This window comes from Paroedura picta, unplaced genomic scaffold (assembly GCF_049243985.1).
Source record: "Paroedura picta isolate Pp20150507F unplaced genomic scaffold, Ppicta_v3.0 Ppicta_v3_sca21, whole genome shotgun sequence".
Classification (NCBI taxonomy): domain Eukaryota; kingdom Metazoa; phylum Chordata; class Lepidosauria; order Squamata; family Gekkonidae; genus Paroedura; species Paroedura picta.
In genome coordinates this window covers 4,229,126-4,248,693 of record NW_027518618.1, presented here as the reverse complement: position 1 = coordinate 4,248,693, position 19,568 = coordinate 4,229,126, and the positions used below count along the sequence as shown (strand labels likewise).

The 19,568-nt window shown below is 53.2% G+C and overlaps 1 protein-coding gene across 1 annotated transcript; it reads right to left on the bottom strand.

Moving 5' to 3' along the window:
- Window positions 1–131: 131 nt before the first annotated feature.
- CKM (creatine kinase, M-type) lies at window positions 132–8,205 on the bottom strand. Its single transcript, XM_077318632.1, has 8 exons — window positions 8,049–8,205; window positions 4,156–4,371; window positions 3,597–3,751; window positions 3,342–3,474; window positions 2,298–2,469; window positions 1,607–1,730; window positions 1,000–1,189; window positions 132–551 (listed from the first exon to the last, which is right to left on the bottom strand). Exons 2-8 carry the CDS (start codon window positions 4,346–4,348, stop codon window positions 373–375), a joined length of 1,146 nt encoding a protein of 381 aa, XP_077174747.1. The 5' UTR covers window positions 4,349–4,371; window positions 8,049–8,205; the 3' UTR covers window positions 132–372.
- Between the last annotated feature and the right edge of the window lie 11,363 nt (window positions 8,206–19,568).

Genomic DNA, 19,568 nt, shown 5'->3' with positions numbered 1-19,568 from the left:
GAGGGCCTGTCCGCCAGCCAAGGTGCCCACTGCATTGCCGGTCACTGTGCTGCCCTCGGTGCCCTTTGGACCCCGCTGCCCCTGAAGCCCCCCCCCGCCCAAGCAAGAAAGAAGAGGCAGAGAGCGTGCCCTCGAGTGGGGAGGCAAGGCTTTGGGGCCATCGCTATCTTTATTAACTGCTTCCCCTCCGGCTCCGGTGACATGAGCCTCCCCGGTGGTGGTGTGGGGCAGCCGTCCCTCAGCCCTGGCCTCCCCGGACGGGGGAGGGGAGGGCGCCAAAGGGGAGCGGCTGTGGGGAGCGAAGAGGTTGGGTCACCCCCCGGAGTCCGAGGCCAGTCTGCAGGGGGCAGCCAGGGGGCCGAGGTGGCGCGCTCACTTCTGAGCAGGGACCATGTCGTCGATGGCTTGGCCTTTCTCCAGCTTCTTCTCCATCTCCACCATGAGCTTCACGCCGTCCACCACCAGCTGGACTTGGTCCACCTCGGAGGAGCCCAGGCGGTCGGCGTTGGAGATGTCGAACACGGCGCCCACGGCCTCGGTGTCCACGCCGCCTGGGAAGGAAAGGGGCAGTCGCCAGAGGTCAGAGGCCTCTCTCAGGCCAAGGAGGAGCTTGTCCCGGGCAGGCAACGCGCTCCTGATCAGAACGGCCCCTTGGGAGCAGGGAATCCGACGCAAGAACCTCGAACTGAAAAGGGCTAGTTTTGGGGGTTCCCTTTGGGGGTCCGGGGTGGATTCTGAAGTGCAAAATGGCCCACCCATCGGGGAATTTTCTGCCTGGGGCCGGCTCTCCCCTTCCGCAGGAGGAGCAATTCTGATCTAAATCTGTCGGGGGCATTCAGGTTGGGGCGATGGCTGTGAGGCCTCTAAGCATCCAGGTCAGCCTTTCTGATTTGCTGGCACTGGTTTGAGCTCCTGCAGACAGACAGACAGACCCCCGGGAGGACGGGCACCTGCGACGCCCCTGGGCCCGTGGCCTTGGCCAAACCCCCCTCCGCTCACCTGTGCCACGTTTCTGCAGACGGAGGCGGGTGAGGATCTCCTCGAACTTGGCGTGCTTGCTGAGGTTGGGCAGCTTCACGTGGACGCCCCCACGCAGGCCGGTGCCCAGGTTGGAGGGGCAGGTCAGGACGTAGCCCAAGTGCTCGTTCCAGCTGAAGGGGTGGCCGGCTTTCTTGAAGATCTCCTCAATCTGCCCCCCCACACACACACAGAGGAGAGCATTCAGACCCCACTGGCTTCTTGACAGAATCCACCCTGAAGTGTCCCAGACCGGACACAGGGCCCAAGGAAGACCCCGGGGACTCCTGTCATGCAATGTCCTGTTCCCCTGATCCCTCTGTGGGGGGCATCCCGCTGACCCCATGAGCCCACCCTCGGGTCAGGCTCTCTGGTGCCCCATTCGGAGGTATTGGGGAACAACATCCCCTCCCTACCAGGCTCTCCTCGCAGCCCCCGAGGGGCCACTGCCTGCCCCAGCTCTCTTGTGACCAGCCGATGCTGCTGCTGCAGGAGACCGCCAGGCTCCCTGCCTGGTCCTGGGCCGCCCCTGCCCACCGAGGGTCCTGCCCTGCCCCCTCTCAGGACCGGAGGCCGGGTTGCCGCTCACCTTCTGCAGCCCGACACAGAAGCGCCTGAAGACTTCCTTCATGTTGCCGCCCTTCTGCATGGAGATGACGCGGAGATGGTCCTCCTCGTTGACCCAGACCAAGAAAGTCTTGTTGTCGTTGTGCCTGCAGGAAGAGGGGGCAAAGGCCTCAACCTTTCTGGCAAGGGGCCTTTGGGGTCATTCAAGGGACGTCCACCTTAGGGACGGGACGGGGGCAGGGCTGCTGCTGGGCTGCGTTTCGGCAGGCTCAGCACAGGGACGGGCAACGAGTCCTCCACGAGTGGAAGGTCCACTAGGCCCGTTCTGATCAGGGGATTCTTTGGGGGGAGAACCGGGGGGGGGGCTGCAGCAGAACGCTTTCAGGTTGGTCACAAGAGCCCCGATGGTAGTTTTCATTTGTGCACACCACTTTGGCCAACAATTGGAAGTCTGTTCCCCTCCTTGCCGTTTAAGGCTGACCGATCTTTGTCTAGCTAAGGAGGAAGAGCCGGCAGGGACCGGGGTGGCACCCAAAGGGCCGCCCACGTGGGCATTTCTCTCTGACTCAAAACTGCCAGGCGGCAGACGTCTCAGGGGAGTCTCTCGGCGAAGGACGGGGAGTGGGGAGGTCAGAGGCCTGCAGGCAGCCCACGCCGGACCCCGCTTGGGATTTGCTCTCTGGTCCCAGAAGCGCCGCCCCTTCGGTGCTCACCAGATGCCTCGGGCGTCGGGCCAGTCCCGGGCCATGCCGGAGGCGAGCAGCAGAGGGGAGACGGGCTTGTCAAACAGGAAGTGGTCGTCGATGAGCTGCTGCTGTTCAGCGTCAGTCATGTCCTTCAGGGGGTAATACTTGCCCTTGAACTCTCCCGTCAGGCTGTTCAGGGCTGCAGAGAGGGAGAGGAGACACGAAAAGGCCGGGTTTGTGGGGCTGGACCACATGGGGTGGGCCCTTGCGGCGTGGATCTGCCCCTCTCTCCGAGGAGTTACTGACTGGCATAATAAAACCAGAGTCCAGTCAGGCACCTTTAAGACCCACAAAGATTTATTCAAGGCTTTCTAGTGCAGGCCCTCTTCGTCACTGATCTATTCAATGGCTGGGCAAGCAGGCAGCCCATGAGGCATCGCAGGAAGAAAGAGCAATTTGGAAATCTCATCCCACTCCCCAAAACCTCCCCCTCTCAAGTTCCCTCCACCAGCTCAGCCGCCTGTCCTGCCCCATTTTAACTGCCTGACGATCGTTCAGGCTCCTTGATGCAGGCAGAACCTTTATGGGCCAACTTTGGTGGAGTTGTACCAGCCAGTGTTTTCCTTCCTCCTCCTTCACTGAGCACCCAGATTCCCCAAGGCCTGTGGGTGCCCCTGTTCTGCTGCTTCTGTGGGGGTTAGGGTCAGGTGGGGGGGGGAGTTTGCTGCACGAAGGGCTGATGTAACCGGAATCTCCCGACCGCCCTCCATCCCGGGACTCAAGGCGGCTTGGGGGGACTCTGAGGAAGTCTCCCATCCAAGCATGAGCCCAACCCAGGCCAATTTGGTCCCAGCAGGGTTGTGGTGTGGGGTGTGCCCAGAGGTACTCCCCACCTCCGCCCCCCGAGCTATTGAGAACCAAGAATCACAGAGTTGGATTCAGGAAGCGATAACTCCCAGGGTCCTTGGGAAGAGGGAAGGAGGGAGACCATGGAGAAGGCCTCACCCCGTCCCTGCCCTGACACAAGGAGGAGAGGTTTTCCAAGTGGACACATTGGCCTTTCCCCCTTACCGGTGATGGACAGCTTCTCCACAGCACGGCGCTCCCCCCGGCTGCAGTGGGGGGGCAGAGAGTACCCCTTGATGCTGCGGCCAGTCCGCACACGGCTGCTGAACACATAGTTGGGGTCCAGATCATCTCCGCCCTGCAGGGGAGGTTGAGGGGGGGAGGAGACATTAGGTAGGCCCCCATGCAGCTGCCCACAAGCCCCGCTCCCGCCACTCCTCCTGTCCCCCCCACCCACCCACCCATGCACTGCGGCCTCACCTTCAGGTTCTCATGGTTGAGATCGGTCTTGTGTTTGTCGGTGGGTTTGTAGCCGCCGTGACGGTCTGAGATGATGGGGTCAAAGAGGTCCTTGAAGACGTCGTAGGTCTCCTCGTCCCCAGCCACACAGCCGACGGTCATGATGAAGGGGTGGCCTGCCCAGACAGGGAGAAAGGGGACAGAAAGCTGCACAGTACTGAAGAAGCACCGATAGATTTGAGTCCCGTAGCACCTTCCAGGCCAAGATCTTCAGGGGAGGATGAACCCTCATAATCGAAGAGCTCTGGCCCTTGAAAACTTATCCCCCAGAAATCGTGTCAGTCTCTCAGGTCCTACTAGATTGGACTCCAGTCTAGCTGCTCCTTCATGCGAGCCAGCCAGCCAGCAGAGGGAGCAAACAAGCCGGACTGTGGGGCCAGTGCCGCAAAGGAGCAACGTCAGCTACGGGCAGCCGAAGATTTGGCTGGGAATTCGTTTAGACGGAGACGGCAAAAAAGGTGACTGGTTGTTCCTTTGGGGCAGCTTGTAGGCTTTGTGGGCAGGGCTGGCAAGGGCTCACCTGGGTTGTCCACACCAGTCTGGATGCAGTCGTCCAGAGTGAAGCCGCTGGGGGTCTCCTTGTCACGCAGCTTCTTATAGATCTCAGGGTTGAGGACCTTGGCCATGTGGTTGTTGTGCTTGGTGAGGTCGGGATACTCATCCTCTGGCGTGTAGTTCAGCTTGAACTTGTTGTGGGTGTTTCCAAAAGGCATGGTGGCTGTCAACGGGGTGAGTCCTGCACGGTGGAGCCAGACGAGAAAGCAATGGTGGTAACATGGGAGAGGTGCCAATCAGTGGCCCACTGCCCTGGCATAGCCAAAACTGGAGAGGGGTGAAACAAGGCTGGAAGGCCAGAGCCCCAACTCGCAAGGTCAGCCCTTCACCCCCCCCCCCAATAACAGCCTGTAATTCTGCATTCCCTTGTACAGAAATAGCAGAATAGAGGACCCTTGCACCTGATTATACCACTGGTGAACATGCACCTTGGAGAGGGGATAACAATTCCCCCATTGTGCCTGTGGGGATTTATATCTGGATTGGTGACGATTCTCAGTCCCAGTGGATTATATATATATTTGCAGATGTTGTATTGCAGGAAGAAGTGACATATTAATTTCTGGAGAACACGAGCCCAGATTCGTTAAATGAAATCAAATCCCCTGGGCCAGATGACTTGCATCCAAGGGTATTAAAAGAACTTGCAGGTGTAATTTCTGAGCCTCCGTCAATTATTTTGGAAAACAGGTGAAGTGCCAGGAGATTGGAGGTGGGCAAATGTTGTCCCCATCTTCAAGAAGGGGAAAAAGGAGGATCTGGGTAATTACTGGCCGGTCAGTTTGATGTCTATAGCTGGCAAAATTATAGAACAAATCATCGAACTGTCAGTCCTTGAGCAGCTAGAGTGGATGGCTGTAATTACTAAGAGTCAGCAAGGGTTTCTCAAGGACAAGCCATGTCAGACCAACCTTATCAATTTTTTTGAGAAAGTTATTCCCTTGCTAGATCATGGGAATGCCGTGGACATAGTTTGTCTTGATTTCAGTAAGGCTTTTGATGAGGTTCCGCATTATATTCTTGTTGGTAAAATGCGGTATGAATCCTGTTACTGTTAGGTGGATTGAGAACTAGTTGACACAGCATACCCCAAGGGTGCTTGTAAATGGTTTGTCATCTTCTTGGAGAGGAGTGACAAGTGGAGGGCCTCAGAAATCTGTTCTGTGCCCTGTGTTGGTCAACATATTCATAAATGATTTGGGTAAAGGAATAGAGGGGGTTCTTATCAGATTTCCAGATGACACTAAACTGGGAGGGGTAACAAAAACACCAGAAGACAGAATCAGAATACAAGATGATTTTGACAGTCCAGTAAACTGGGCTAAAATGAATCAAATGGATTTCAATAGTGATAAATGTAAAGTTCTGCACTGAGGTTGATAAAATCAATTGCATCACTATAGGATAGGTGAGACTTGTCTAGGCAGAAGCACGTGTGAAAAGGATCTGGGGGTCTTAGTAGACCAGACACTGAACATGAGTCAACAGTGTGACTCGGTGGCTGAAAAGGCAAACAGGATTTTGGGCTGTATTAATTGAATTATAATGTCCATAACCCACAAGGTGATGTTAGCAGTTTACTCTGCTCTGATTAGACTTCACTTGGAGTCCTGTGTTCAGTTTTGGGCACCACAACTGAAGAAAGATGGAGAGAAACTGGAACATGTCCAGAGGAGGCTACGAAGATGGTGAGGGGTTTGGAGACCAAGACATATGAAGAAAGGTTGGGGGAGCTTGGTCTGTTTAGCCTAGAGAGTAGACGACTGAGAGGGGATCTGATAACCATCTTCAAATACTTGAGGGGCTGTCCTAGATTAGATGGAGCAGAGTTGTTTTCTGTTGCCCCAGAGGGACAGACCGGAACCAATGGGATGAAATTCATTCAAAAGAACTTTTGACTAAACGTCCGGAAGAAGTCCCGGCCAGTGAGAGCAGTACCTCAGTGGAACAGGCTTCCTCGGGAGGTGGTGGGTTCTCCTTCTTTAGAAGGCTAGAGAGTCATCTGACAGAAATGCTGATTTTATGAACTCAAGCAGACGGTGAGTGGGTGGGCAGGAGGGGATGTGCCAGGGTTTGTCTCTTGTGGCCCTTCCTTGCACACCCAGGGAATTGCTAATTGCCGCTGTGGGATGGTAAGTGAATTTCCTCCAGACCAGGCTGAATTCTGGAGATTTCTGGCTGGGGGAGATCACTTGAAATTGGGGTCACTGTGGATGGGTAGGTACTTGTGAGTTCCTCCATTGTGCAGGAGGTAGGACTAGATGACCCTGGAGGTCCCTTCCAGCTCAATTTAGTCCAATTTAGAAACCAACAAAATCTGTGGCCAGGAAGGAGCTTTCATGGGCCATGGCTTACTTCTTCAGGTACAAAGCATCTCCAGAAGGGAGCCATGACTCCCGAAAGCTCCTCCCGGCCACAGATGTTGTGCGTCTTTGAGATGCTCCTGGCCTCCTCCTGCTGCAGCCAGACAGACCCCCCAGCGGCCCATTTTGCTCTGAGAACCATCCTTGTAAAAGGCGGGTTGAGGAGATAAAGGTGTCCTTTTCATTTTTAAAGCAGGAAATGGGGAGGTAGATTTGCTTCTCACTTGGCACCTTAAGCTCCCTGACGCAAGACATTAGAGTTCAGTTTCAAAACAGAAATTCCCAAAGAAGGTTGGCTCGGGACTCTCAAAAAGGTTCTCTAACATTTGAGACGGATGTAAGGAAGACTCCGGTCTGTGCCTTTGGGGCAGTCCTGCTCCTGCTTCCACCTTGGCTCTAACCTCCTCGGTTCCCGCGGGCTTAGAGGGCAGCTGGGAAGGGCAGGGCTGCTGGGCCAGAGAGCCATTGGCCTGTGGGCAGTGGGGTCACGCCAAGGACCGGGCTCATTCTGTGCTCACGGCCCCTCTGGATGGCCAGGATCCATTAGCCTTAGGCAGCTTTTCTTACATCTCATCGAGGGGCCTCCAGCCTGAGCATAAGGAGGGGAGCCTGCAGGTGGGGACTGGGCCGCCCAGCTCCTCTGAGCCCAGGGACTCTTCAAACCATCAAGTGTCAGTCCTGGCAGGGGGCCGGCAGTGAATCTGCTGACGTCTTATCAGCAGTGAAGTCACCAATTGTGCACTGGGGGGCAGCTGAGTGGGGTGGGGGGAAGATTCCACCGCTCGGATCCAATTGCCGTCACTGGAAAACTGGGCACGGCTTCAGCTGTCAGCCCGGCCGTTTATTTATAGCCCTCGGTCTTGTCCACAAAAGGACCCAGTTTGCAAGGGCAGCTGCTGGCTGAGATGGGGACTGCCTTCCCGGGGCTGCGTTTGCAAGGGGTCAGCTGGCCCAAGAAACTCAATATCGGGGGCTCTGCAAGGGCCAAGGAAATGGGGAGTCAGCTGCGGGAGAGGGAGACAAGGGGGGTCGGCCAGGAATCGCACAGCCCTTCAGTTCGTCTCCCACCCTGGCCCCTTGACATACCAGCAGCAAGAGAACCGCAGGCACCCTGGCCAAGGCCTCCAGGACTTGAAGGTCACCTTGAAGGTTGCCGCAAGCCAGATGCCCTTTGAGGTTCCCTGCTTCTTCCCATTGGGCAAACCCCACCCCTGCATCTCTCCCGGCATGAAAGAGTCCGTGGAAAGCGTCCCCGGTAGCACCCCGTTCTCCAGAACCCCTTTTTTCTGCACTGGGCTTTTCTCAGCACGAAATCTGGCATTAATGAATTATATCTTAGGAAAAACGTCATGCATTTCTAAAATCAGAATCGCTGGCCTCCTCAGGAGGCGGAGGCACCTGCTCCTGTCCATTCCTCCTCCTCCTCCTCCTCTTGTGCTCCCACCCGGCCCCCACCCCCGAGCGGAGCCTCCGGACCACAGCAGGTGCCTGTTACCTGACAGGGAGAATCAGAGCCTGCGCCGTTCCCCAGGGGTGTTGCACTGCCTCTTCTGCTCCAGCACAATAGGTGACCCAAGAGTCCAGGGCTGGGGGTCCGGAATATATACCTCATGCTCCGCTCCCATTGGCTGACAGCTGGCGATCAGCTGGCCCGTGATTGGATGCTGCTGCCCCCCCCCCCCAGCTCAGTTTGGAATTTGGGCAGGAGGCTCCCAGTTGGAGTGGGCCTCAAGGAGAAAGATGTCTCCCGCATCTCGTCTTCCAGAGAGCTTTGAGCCAAGCACCCAGGGGATTGCATTTCACCTTCACTCCAGCCCTGCACGGTAGACTTTCTGTAGGATGATGACCGGCCCCTTGAAGACAAAGGGGGAGGCACATGGTTGACGCAAGCAAAGGGAACTGGGTGCCAGAGCCGGCCCTCCGGGAGCGTGCCAGAGGAGTGTTCTAAAAATAAGGAGGCACCAAGAGAGAGGTGCTTGGGGCTAGGAGAAGTTCTGCTGTGGTCTTGGGCTTCTCTCTCCTCCAGAGCTGGGGGGCTGGATGTGCTAAGCTGTTTAGGGAATTGGGGGGGGGGGAGGCATTCTTGCCAGAAGACCGGGACAGAGTAGCCAGCAGCATGGATTTCCACCTCTCTGGGTGTGAAGAGAATATTACTGTATTACTTGAAAGAAAGATGACCCCACTGTAAGACAATCTTCTGTCCTAAAAGGATATGCACACAAGACGTGGATTACTGTACGTGACTGTAATATGTCTGAGGATTTAAGAAACATGTGTGTCCCCCTCCCCTTCTTGATGCACATGCGGGAGGGGGGGATAGACTTCCCCAGTGAACAATGAGAGCTGGAAACATGCGTTTAAAAAACAAAACATGCACTGAAATCCCTGCAATGCCTTCACAGCACGGTTGTTTGCTTTTGCAAGAACCGGGGAGGAAGAGAGGCGGCATGGCTGGTTCATGCCACAGCCGTCGGGTTCGTTCTCCGGAGAACTCCGGGTCCAAATGAAAGGGGTCTGCGTCTCTAAGGATAAGAACAGACAATTCTCCCTAAAGCCGCCTGATGCAGCCATGGGAGTTCAATAACACGTCTGCACTATGCAGCGGAGACAACTTTGCAATCAGAGTCACAAATAATTTGTGCACAGTGCCACGGGGCAAGGATGGCATGCCAGGCATCCCCACTTGCTCAGGAGAAGCTGCTTCAAAAGAGGGGAGGGGTTGTGGCTCAGTGGAAGAGCGTCTGCTTGGCATCCAGAAGGTCCCAAGTTCAATCCCTGGTCTCTCCAGCAAAAAGGACCAGGAAGTAGGAGATGGGAAAGAGCTTTGCGTGAGACCCTGGAGAGCCATGGAGAGCGGCCATGGAGTGCTTGGCACGCAGAAGGTCCCACACTCAAACTGTGGACTAAGCCCACATGCTGTTCCCCACGGACTAACCCTATGGGGGTGGGGGGGACAGCACACCACGGTTTCCCCAACACCTGATTGACCAGCAGGCTATGTGAAACTTACAGGTCTATTCAATAATTACACAAAGAAGTAACATATTGCATACAGTTAAGACATAGAGAATTGAGCCACTGAGGAAGACTAATATTATCCAAAAATGAGATTTCCACCGGGGCTCGTTCTGGCCTTTGTATGGCAGTAACAATCTAAAATCCTCTCAAGCCTTGAAGTCAGCGTGTCTTCTTCATCACGGCTCTTGTACCTTGGCAGGAGGCCAGGTAACGCTCAGTCTTGAAGAGCTAGCTTTCCCCTTGCCATCCCTGCCTGTCTGCTTGTTTAGGGGCTTCTTGACCGCTTCCTCTGGCAAGCCGGCTTGGGGGCAGTTTCTAACATGCTCAGTTACTAGTTCAAAAACTCATTAAAAAATTTAAAAACAACAATTCGTAAAGGTTCATTTAAATGTAAACCACCCAGTCCATCCTCCTGCCTCATATACTGGCTCTGAGATTCAGAGGTTCAGGGCATCTGAAATGGAACACCCCCTTTATCCCCCATGGCCATTAGGCCCTGATCGCCTTCTTCCCCATGACTCTGCCTAATCTGCTGTGTCCATCCTGAACCAGCTCCGTTGGTTGCCCTTGAGTTCAACTCCTTCGGGAGAGGAAGAGAAAGTTCACTCTGCCCTCTCTCTCCACCCTGTTTGGGTCTTCTTTTATGTGACTATTTGCCATTTGTTGCCTTTCAAAAATCAGTTTCCTTCCTTGGTGTAACTGGGGTGGGGGTAACGTGGCCAGTTTCATCAGGATCCCGAAGAGATTCAGCAGGCATTTATTAGAGCACCGCAAAATGTTGACACCATAACCACACACACACACACACACACACACACACACACAAACGTGTCTGTGCAAATGACTGATGTCACCTGCTGTGGCTGAGGATTCCTCTCCTCCCCCCCCCCCACTCACGTGCCCCTCCCAGGGCCTGGTATGCATTAAGCAGGTGCCACATTCCTCTAAGCGGAGGAGACCGCCTGCCATCGCCTGCCAGCAGCTGCAGAGACCTCCAAGCCCCCCCCTCCCCGCAAGCGGAACCCTAGCAGACCCCACACGGTGGGGAAGGAGCCGGCCAGGGCGGGTTTGTTTCTCCCCTGGCTAGCCAGCCTACCCCTCAAATTAGGTCAGAGTGGTTGAAATGCACCAGGCCTGCCTGGAATGCCCGGGCTGCTCCATGCTAGAAAGCGCTGGCATTCACCAGCAACAAAGAAAGGGGTGGGGGAAGGACCTAACCCCAAAATTGACTTCAGCAAAAAATTGTTGTCGTCAGCCATTCAGTTGAGTCCGACTCTGGGAGACCCCCCGGAACAGCCACCGCCACGATCCACGACCCCGCACTGCCTCCCTCAGCTGTGGAATGTTCTGGCCGGGACCCAGCCCAATCCCCTCCAACCACTGCACCCTCCTCGGTCAGCCTGGTTTCCTTTTCCCACTGACCAGTCCTAGCACAATTGCTTTCTCCACTCAGTTAGATTGCATGATATTCTGATATCCCCATGACTTTTCCAAAATCCAGCCCAGGTTTGCTATGTGATCACATGTGACACCCCGCCCCCCCATCGAAAGCCAGCTTGAATTCTCTTTCATTGGTTGTTGTACTGCATTGTATGATTTTGAGCAGCCTCTTACTAACATGAGAAATGAGGGCTTTGCACAGTAATTGGAACAAATGGACTTTCTGATGAACTCCACACAGATGCAGGAAAGACCCTTCCTAATGTACTTGCTAATAAACCTCACCCAGACACAGGAAAACCTCTTCATGTTGGTTCAATGGTTGTTGTACTATGTTGTATGATTTTGAGCAGGCTCTTACTAATATTAGAAAAGAGAGCTTTGTTCAGTAATTGGAACTAATGGACTTTCTAATGAACTTCACCCAGACACAGGAAAAGTGCTTCCTAGTACTAGTCCATCCCCTGGGAGATTCCCAGATCAGAATGGAATGTAATGCATTATACACACAAACCCCGAGAAGTACTGGACCAGGGGTCAGGGGGAAGAAGGAACTCTGTGGGCACAGTTAGGGAGATCTAGAGAGCTTGAGGCTTGGAGATCTGGACTGTCAACTCATGTCCAGGCATCAGAGATCTGTTCCCCCAGAGGAAACGGCTGATTAGAGGGTGGGAGGGCAATAGGGCATCGCATCCTGCTGAGGTCAATCCAAACCCCACCCTCAAGCCTCCAGGAACCTCTGAACCTGGAGTTGGCAACTCGAGATACCAACATTGGGGCACAGAACAAAATGGCCAATCTCTGCTTCTGCAGACAGGCCCGGAAGTGACCGATCCTCCTTTGCATCCGGAGTCTACCTGACTGCCCGGGCCGTTACTCCTCTGTGTATGTGTGTCATTTCCACAAAAATCAAATATAGGTGGGTACCGGTGTTATTCTGAAGTAGCAGAACAAAATGTCAGTCCAAAATGTGAGTCCAAATGCACATAAAACTCAACAAAGTTTTATGCAAGGTGTGAGCTTTCGTGTGCAGGCACACTTCCTCACACCCTGCATAAAACTTGGCTGGACTTGAAGGTCCTTTTGGACCCACATTTTGTTCAACAGTCAAGTGCATGCTGGTTTTGGAGCCTTGGAGGGTCTGGGGTCATCTCTCTTGACCCCCAGGTTTTGCTGCTTCAGGCTTTATATAGGCAGCAATTCCCATCTGGCCTGAAACCAAACCTGACTCCCCCCCCCCCCCCCCCCGAGTGTCCAGGGCCTGCCTGGGAGCCGCCATCCCAAAACAGCCCTGCGATCAGATTTCGCCCTCCCCTGCCCTCTTTATAAAGGGTCCACAAGAGACGGCAGGGAGGAAGGGAGATGCCCCGAACAGCTGGCTCTCAGCTGTGATTTACGGGAATCTGACCCCCCCTCCAGACACACCGTCAGGGCCAAGGATCTGCCCCTGGCTTGACCTTGGAGCCCGAGGGGGATGGGTGGAGCAGCAAGAGGCGAAGGGCAAGAAGAGGCACCTAGCAGGGCACCTCTTTCAAAGGAAGGTCCTGGAGAGGGCGAAATCTGGGGACTGGCCAGGTTGGTCACATCCTACTGGCAAGCAGCGGGGGGGGGGGGGGGTAGGTTGCTAGATCCAGGTTGGGAAACTCCTGGAAGTTTGTGGGTGGAGGCTGGAAAGGACAGGGGGCATCACAACATCAGGGGAGCCCTGCTGGGTCAGACCAGGGAGGGCCCATCCAGCCCAGCCTCCCGTCTCACAGAGTGGCTGACCAGGTCCTCTGCAGGGCCGGCCACAGGGCAGGGAGGCCGAGGCCTTCAGCTGATGTTGCCTCCTGGGTCTGTGATTCAGGGATTTTGTGCTTCTGAATGTGGAGGTTCCCATGAGGCACCATGGCTAGTAGTCAATGAACCTCTCTAATCCCCTTTTCAAGCATTTTATTCCTGTAGCCATCACTACATCCTCTGGCAGCAACTTCCACATTTGAACCAGTCTCTGTGTAAAGTATTCTTTCCTTTTGTTCATGCTGAACCTACTGCCCATCAACTTCATTGAATGCCCTTGAGTTCTAGTACTTTGTTGAGTTGGGTATAGTGGCACAGAGTTCTCCCTCAGGCCCACGGGCCACATGCGGCCCCCAACTCTTTCTGTGCGGTCCTCCGTGGTTCCTTCTCTCTTCAACTTATCCTCCATAATAACATTTTGGCCATTCGAGGGACCCATACCACTCCCCCTGTCCATGAATTACCACGTTGAAGCTGTATATTTATATAAGGAAGCTGAAGTAGAGCCTCTTGTGGCGCAGAGTGGTAAGGCAGCCGTCTGAAAGCTTTGCCCATGAGGCTGGGAGTTCAATCCCAGCAGCCGGCTCAAGGTTGACTCAGCCTTCCATCCTTCTGAGGTCGGTAAAATGAGTACCCAGCTTGCTGCTGGGGGGTAAAATGGTGATGACTGGGGAAGGCACTGGCAAACCACCCCGTACTGAGTCTGTCATGAAAACGCTGGAGGGCGTCACCCTAAGGGTCAGGCATGACTCGGTGCTTGCACAGGAGGGGAGACCTTTACCTTTACCTTTAAGAATGGGTTCAGGAGATGTCAAGTCTGCTTTTGCAAAAAAACAAAAAAAAAAGGTGGGAAAAGAACAGTAAAAGGCCTGGTATTTTCACACAAAAAAAGGGGGAGGGGGATACAAAGTGTTTTGCACACTGAACATTTCTAGAGGCTCCACCCATCAAAGCAAGTGGCTTCCAAAGTGACTGGTGAGGCTGCTGCTGCAACCAAAAGCCTCCTTCCTTCCACAACAAGGGCTGGTGGCTCTGACCTCTGGCCTTGCTTGCTCCTGCCTCTCCCTCCTTCCTCTCTCCAGCTAGGAGTCTTCTTACACATCTGTGACTGCAGGAGCCAGTGAGGGGCCCCTTGAGCTCTCTCAGCAGGGAAGCATATGGCCTTCCCCTCCCCTCCTCACCTCTTCCTCCAGCCAAGTCCCCTCCCTCTGGCTGCCATTTTGCTTCTCATGACTGAGGCTTGGCTGGCAAGCAGTGATGTGTAGGTGCACCATGCGTATAATTTGAAGCCAACTTAGTGGCATCTCCTCTGTTCCAGGCGGAAGGCTGAACTTACTCACCCTTTCTGTCAACTTGCCCTTGTTTGGAGGGCCACCGATTCTTAACATATTCAGATTAGAACGTATTAGCAGGTGTATATTTAGAAGAAGAGTTGGTTCTTATATGCCGCTTTTCTCTACCCGAAGGAGGCTCAAAGCGGCTTACAATCGTCTTCCCTTTCCTCTCCCCACAATAGACACCCTGTGAGGGAGGGGAGGCTGAGAGAGACCTGATATCACTGCTCGGTCAGAACAGCCCAAGGTCACCCAGCTGGTTGCATGAGGAGGAGCGCAGAATCGAACCCAGCATGCCAAATTAGAAGTCTGCACTCCTAACCACTACACCAAACTGGCTCTATTTAAGCTTCAAGGAACTGTGTTTATTAAGAACTAAATCCCATAGTATTCAATGTACATAGGATTGCAACTGCCATCTGTTAGGCCAGATTCACAATCCATTTTTAAAAAATTGTTCCTAGCCTGTGTATATAGCCCAATGCTTCTGGGTCTCTTCACTGCCATGGTTGAATTGAAAATCCCCATCCAATAACAGTTAAGAGTGGAGTGGATTTAATAGGAAAGGGAGGAGTTAGGCCTCTCAAATTATACCACTCATATTTTATTTATTGAAGGACAACACTGAAATTCTGCAATTGCTGCTCTGCTAAGAACCCTGTAAGATGTCTGCAAAAGGAAGTTCTGTTTCAAAGAAACAAAAAATTGCAGATGAGTACCGTGTCTTTAATGACAAATGGACTACTGAGTATTAAAGGAGTACAGTATTAAAAGGCACTTTGAATCCTGTCACAAAAGCTACTCAATACATCAAGGAGAGGTGCAAGTGAACAAGATAAACTCTCTTTAAAAAAATCAATGTTTTTGCAGCAAAATAATTTTAGAAAGCATGTTGAAGATAACCAGTCACCTTTTTTGCCTTCTCCCTCTAAACGAATTCTTCAGTAGGAAAGTGTGATGCATATTGCTGTATCCAGCATTAATTACATCAGGCATCATGGCCTTGCTCATTGTCAGTTTCAAAATTTTCTCTCAGAGATCAGTGCAGAATATAGGGATGTATTGTACCATGAAGAAGTCCGGTGGCTTAGCAAAGGCAAAGTATTCAAAAGTGTTTTCAGTCTTCAAGAAGCACTTTCTGACCCTGAATGGATTTTTGATTTGGCTTTCTTAACAAATATCACAGAGCATCTGAACACATTGAATCTAAGACTGCAGGGGAAAAGAAAGCTTGTGTGTGACATGTATACTGATTTGAAAGCTTTTCAAAGGGGAGGGGTGGATGAATTGATATTTGTCATATCACCTGATAAATGCTTAACAAAGTTTAAAAACATTAAAAAATAATTAACTCCCCCCCATTCAGGAAACCCTTCCAGGGTTGGGGAGGGAGGGTGTGTTAATGTGTTAACTGCTGCAGAAAGGATATGTTTTTAGTTTTTAGTTATTTATATAAGCTATAGGTGGACTGGAGCTGGTGGGGGGTGCAAAGCCTGAGAGCCCCCTTGAGGCGGGATCTGCTACATGGCCTTAGCCAGAGAAGTAACCCTCAGCTGGTAGTAAGGTAAGGGAGGGGGTGGGTTTTTGGGTAGGGTGGGTAGTTAGGGAGGTCAGGATAGGGTGGGTTAGGGTGGGTGGGAAAATAGTGCAGCTGAATAGGAAAGGGGAGTGAGTGCTAGTTAGTTAGTTAATAGGGTTTTTTTCTTCCCTGAGAGCATGGGAGATGAGGATCTGCTGTGGGGGGGGGGCAAAAAGGGGCTGGGATTCAGACCATAGTGGGCCAGGGGTGATATGGCAGGGGGGGGTTGGAGAAGAGAAGGGTGGGGAGCACAGATGCTATGCCTTGGGCTAAGCCATGTAAACACAGCGGTCATCTGGGGCGTGCTCGATGCCCTTCTAACCTCCGTCCCACCCCCAGACATGCAGAGGTGGAGGCTAAGGGAAGGGAGCCAACATTGGTCTTGTGCAATGCAAGGTCGATCAACAACAAGGCCTCAACTCTGCAGCAGTTTTTTGCAGAGTCTGGGGCTGACCTTGCTTGCGTGACGGAGACACGGGTGCAGGACGGTGAAACTGTCGCTTTGAAAGAACTAGCCCCACTTGGCTTCTCTGTCCTTCACCAGTCTCGGTCCCATAGTAGGGGAGGGAGGGTGGCAATATTGGTCTGGGAGGTTATTTCCTACGGGGCTCTCCTGGTTTCGGAGATCGGTGGAGTGGAGTGCATTGGCATTGGGTGGGGCTCATTCAAGAGCCTGGCCATCTGGTTGGTATACCATCCGCCCAATGCACCCTGCCGAGCCTGCTGGAGGAGGCGGCCACCTGGGTTTTGCAATTTCCCGGATGTATAATTCTGGGGGACTTCAATGTCCTCAGGACTTGGTTCGGATCTAGTGTCATCCATAGCAACACTGGGGCTCTCGCAATCTGTTGCTGGGCCCACTCATCAGGCTGGCCACACCCTTGACTTGATTTTTGGGGCTGGGGTAGATGTGGTTCTGGAAGCGGCTTGTGGTGTACCATGGTTCAGACCACTATGCCCTGCATGCCCGGATCATGATCCCGCCTCCTCCCCAGTTGGGCGGAGGGTGTATTTTTGCCCGCCCACAGAGACTCATGGATCCAGCTGGTTTCCAGAATGCTCTACGGGACCCGATGCCTCCCGGCAACCCATTGGTGGCCCTGGCGGAGGCCTTGCAGTCCTGCCTGATGGCTGTCATAAATGAGATTGCTCCTAGACGTCCACTCTGCCCTCGACTTAAGCGGGCACCTTGGTATACCGGGGCGCTCCGTGAGAAGAAGAGGAAAATGCGACGACTACAGCGAGTGTGGCAGAAATCTCGCGACGAAGTGACAAGAGCATCTTATCGCACGCTTATGAGGGCATATGAGATGGCAGTGAAAGCAGCAAAGCGTGACTTCTTTGCTGTGGAAATTGCGTCCACTAGCTCTCCTCCAGCTCAATTATTTAGGGTAATTCGGTGCTCACAGCCCTCGAGGGGGGGCATCACAATGCTAGACAATTGGATCTTAGCTGTGAGGCCTTTGTGAGCTATTTTGCGGATAAAGTTTTGTCACTCTGCCACGATCTTCTGGCCACAATTGATACAGTAAATGAACTGGGAGCCTGTTGGCCGTCCTTGGAGGTTATGCTTGATGGCTTCAGGTGGCTCTCTTTACCTGAAGTGGACAGGTTGCTGGGGAAGGTGAGGCCGACCACTTGTCCTCTGGATCCCTGTCCATCTTGGCTCCTCAAGGGGGGGCGGGAGTCAGATAGTGGATCAGCTTGGGGATATTGTCAACTGCTCCCTGCAATCTGGGGAGTTCCCTGAGCTACTTAAAGAGGTGGTGGTCTGCCCACTCCTTAAGAAACCATCGCTGGACTCACGGGACCCGGCTAACTACAGACCAGTCGCGCATCTAGTGTTCCTGGGGAAGGTAGTAGAAAGGGCCGCGGCAGACCAGCTCCTGGCTTTCCTGGAAGAAACTTCGGCATTCGATCCATATCAGTCAGGCTTTTGTCCTGGCCACGGGGTGGAGATGGTGTTGGTCGCCCTGTTGGATGACCTCCATTGCTAACTGGATCGAGGCAGTTCTGCTGTGCTTGTTCTATTAGATCTGTCAGCCGCATTTGACGTGGTCAACCACAAACTGCTAGCACACTGCCTCGCTGAGACGGGGGCATAGCTCTCAGCTGGTTATGCTCTTTCCTCCATAACCAGACCCAGAGGGTGGAAATTGGGAAGGAGTTATCAGGCCCTTATCGGCTCCCGTGTGGGGTCCCTCAGGGCTCAGGGATCACCTCCACGTTATTTAACTTATACCAGCTGGCAAGGAGTTTTGGGCTGGGATGCCATCAGTACGCTGATGACACCCAGCTCTATCTCCTCATGTACGGCCACCCGGACTCCCCCCCCCAGATCCATTTGCCAGATGTTTGAAAGCAGTAGCTGAATGGCTCAAGCAGAGTCGTCTGAAAGTGAACTCCTCCAAGACGGAGGTCCTGTGGTTTGGCCATAGGGGGTCAGGAGAGGAAGCGCGTTTACCCTCCCTGGCAGGGACACAACTTAAAATCGCGCATCAGGCCACGAATTTGGGGGTGACTATTGATGCCTCCTTAACACTTGAGGCTCAGGTCAAGAAGGTAGCCAGCCAGGCTTTTTTCCATCTGCACCAAGCTCGGCTACTAGCGGCCTACCTGTCATCCGAACACCTGGCCACAGTGATCCCTGCGATGGTCACATCCAGAATAGAGTTTTCCAACTCGCTCTACGCCGGCCTGCCCTTGTGCTTGATCCGGAAGCTTCAAGTGGTACAGAATGTGGCTACAGGGGTCCTCACTGGTACATCTTGGAGGGCCCATATCCAGCCTGTGCTGAGGCAGCTGCACTGGTTGCCGGTTATTTTTTGGATCCGGTTCAAGGTTTTGGTTCTGACCTTTAAGGCTTTACACGGTCTGGGCCCGGCATATCTGAGGGACCGCCTATCACCCTATGTCCCCCACAGGGTCTTACGCTCTGCAGGTACAAAGTTATTAGTCATCCCCGGCCCCAGAAAAGTGCACCTGGCCTCGACCAGGACCGAGGCCTTTCCGGTCCTGGCCCCGACCTGGTGGAATGAGCTCCCGGAGGAGTTACGGGCCTTGCGGGAGCTCTCAGCGTTCCTCACCGCCTGCAAAACGGAGCTCTTCCGCCAGGTCGTGGGGTGAGGCCAGGCTGCACGGAAGATCCGGGCCCCCCTACAGCGGCAGTAGCGTACTCCATCTGGCATTCTCTGTCCTCCCTCCCCCTTGATAGTGGGTTACCAAGGGGTAGAGTAGATAGGAACTGAATTTTTACCACATCTTGTTCTATTATCTGGGGATTACGTATGATATGTTTTATATGATTTATTGTATGTTATTATTGGGGTTTTATATGTCTGTAAATCGCCTCGGGCCTCCAGGGGAAGGTGAGGAATAAATCTAATAAAACTAATAAATAAATAAATAACCCCAGGGTTTCTTTGGTTGAGAAAGCCTGGCATAGAATAAGATTTTATACCCCATGTTCCACTGCTCGAAGGAATCTCAAAGCGCCTTCCAATCACTGTCCCTTCCTCCCCCCACAACAGACACCTGTGGGATAGGTGGGGCCAAGAGAGCTCTGAGAGAACTTTTCTGTAAGAACAGCTTTAACAGGACTGTGACTAGCCCAAGATTACCCTGCTGGCTTCATGTGAAAGAGCGAGGAATTGAACCCAGCTCACCAGATTAGAAGCCACCGCTCTTAACCACTTCACCAGAGTCCATGTTACATATCTGGTCATTTCTACATACCTAGCCTCAGCTTCCAATATGCCCAAGTTCAAAAGAAATTCTATTATATATCTCACAACAAAATATAAAAGATATTTTTGTTCAAAATACACTTCTTTATCCCTTTATATTCAAAACTTGTTCTCACCCT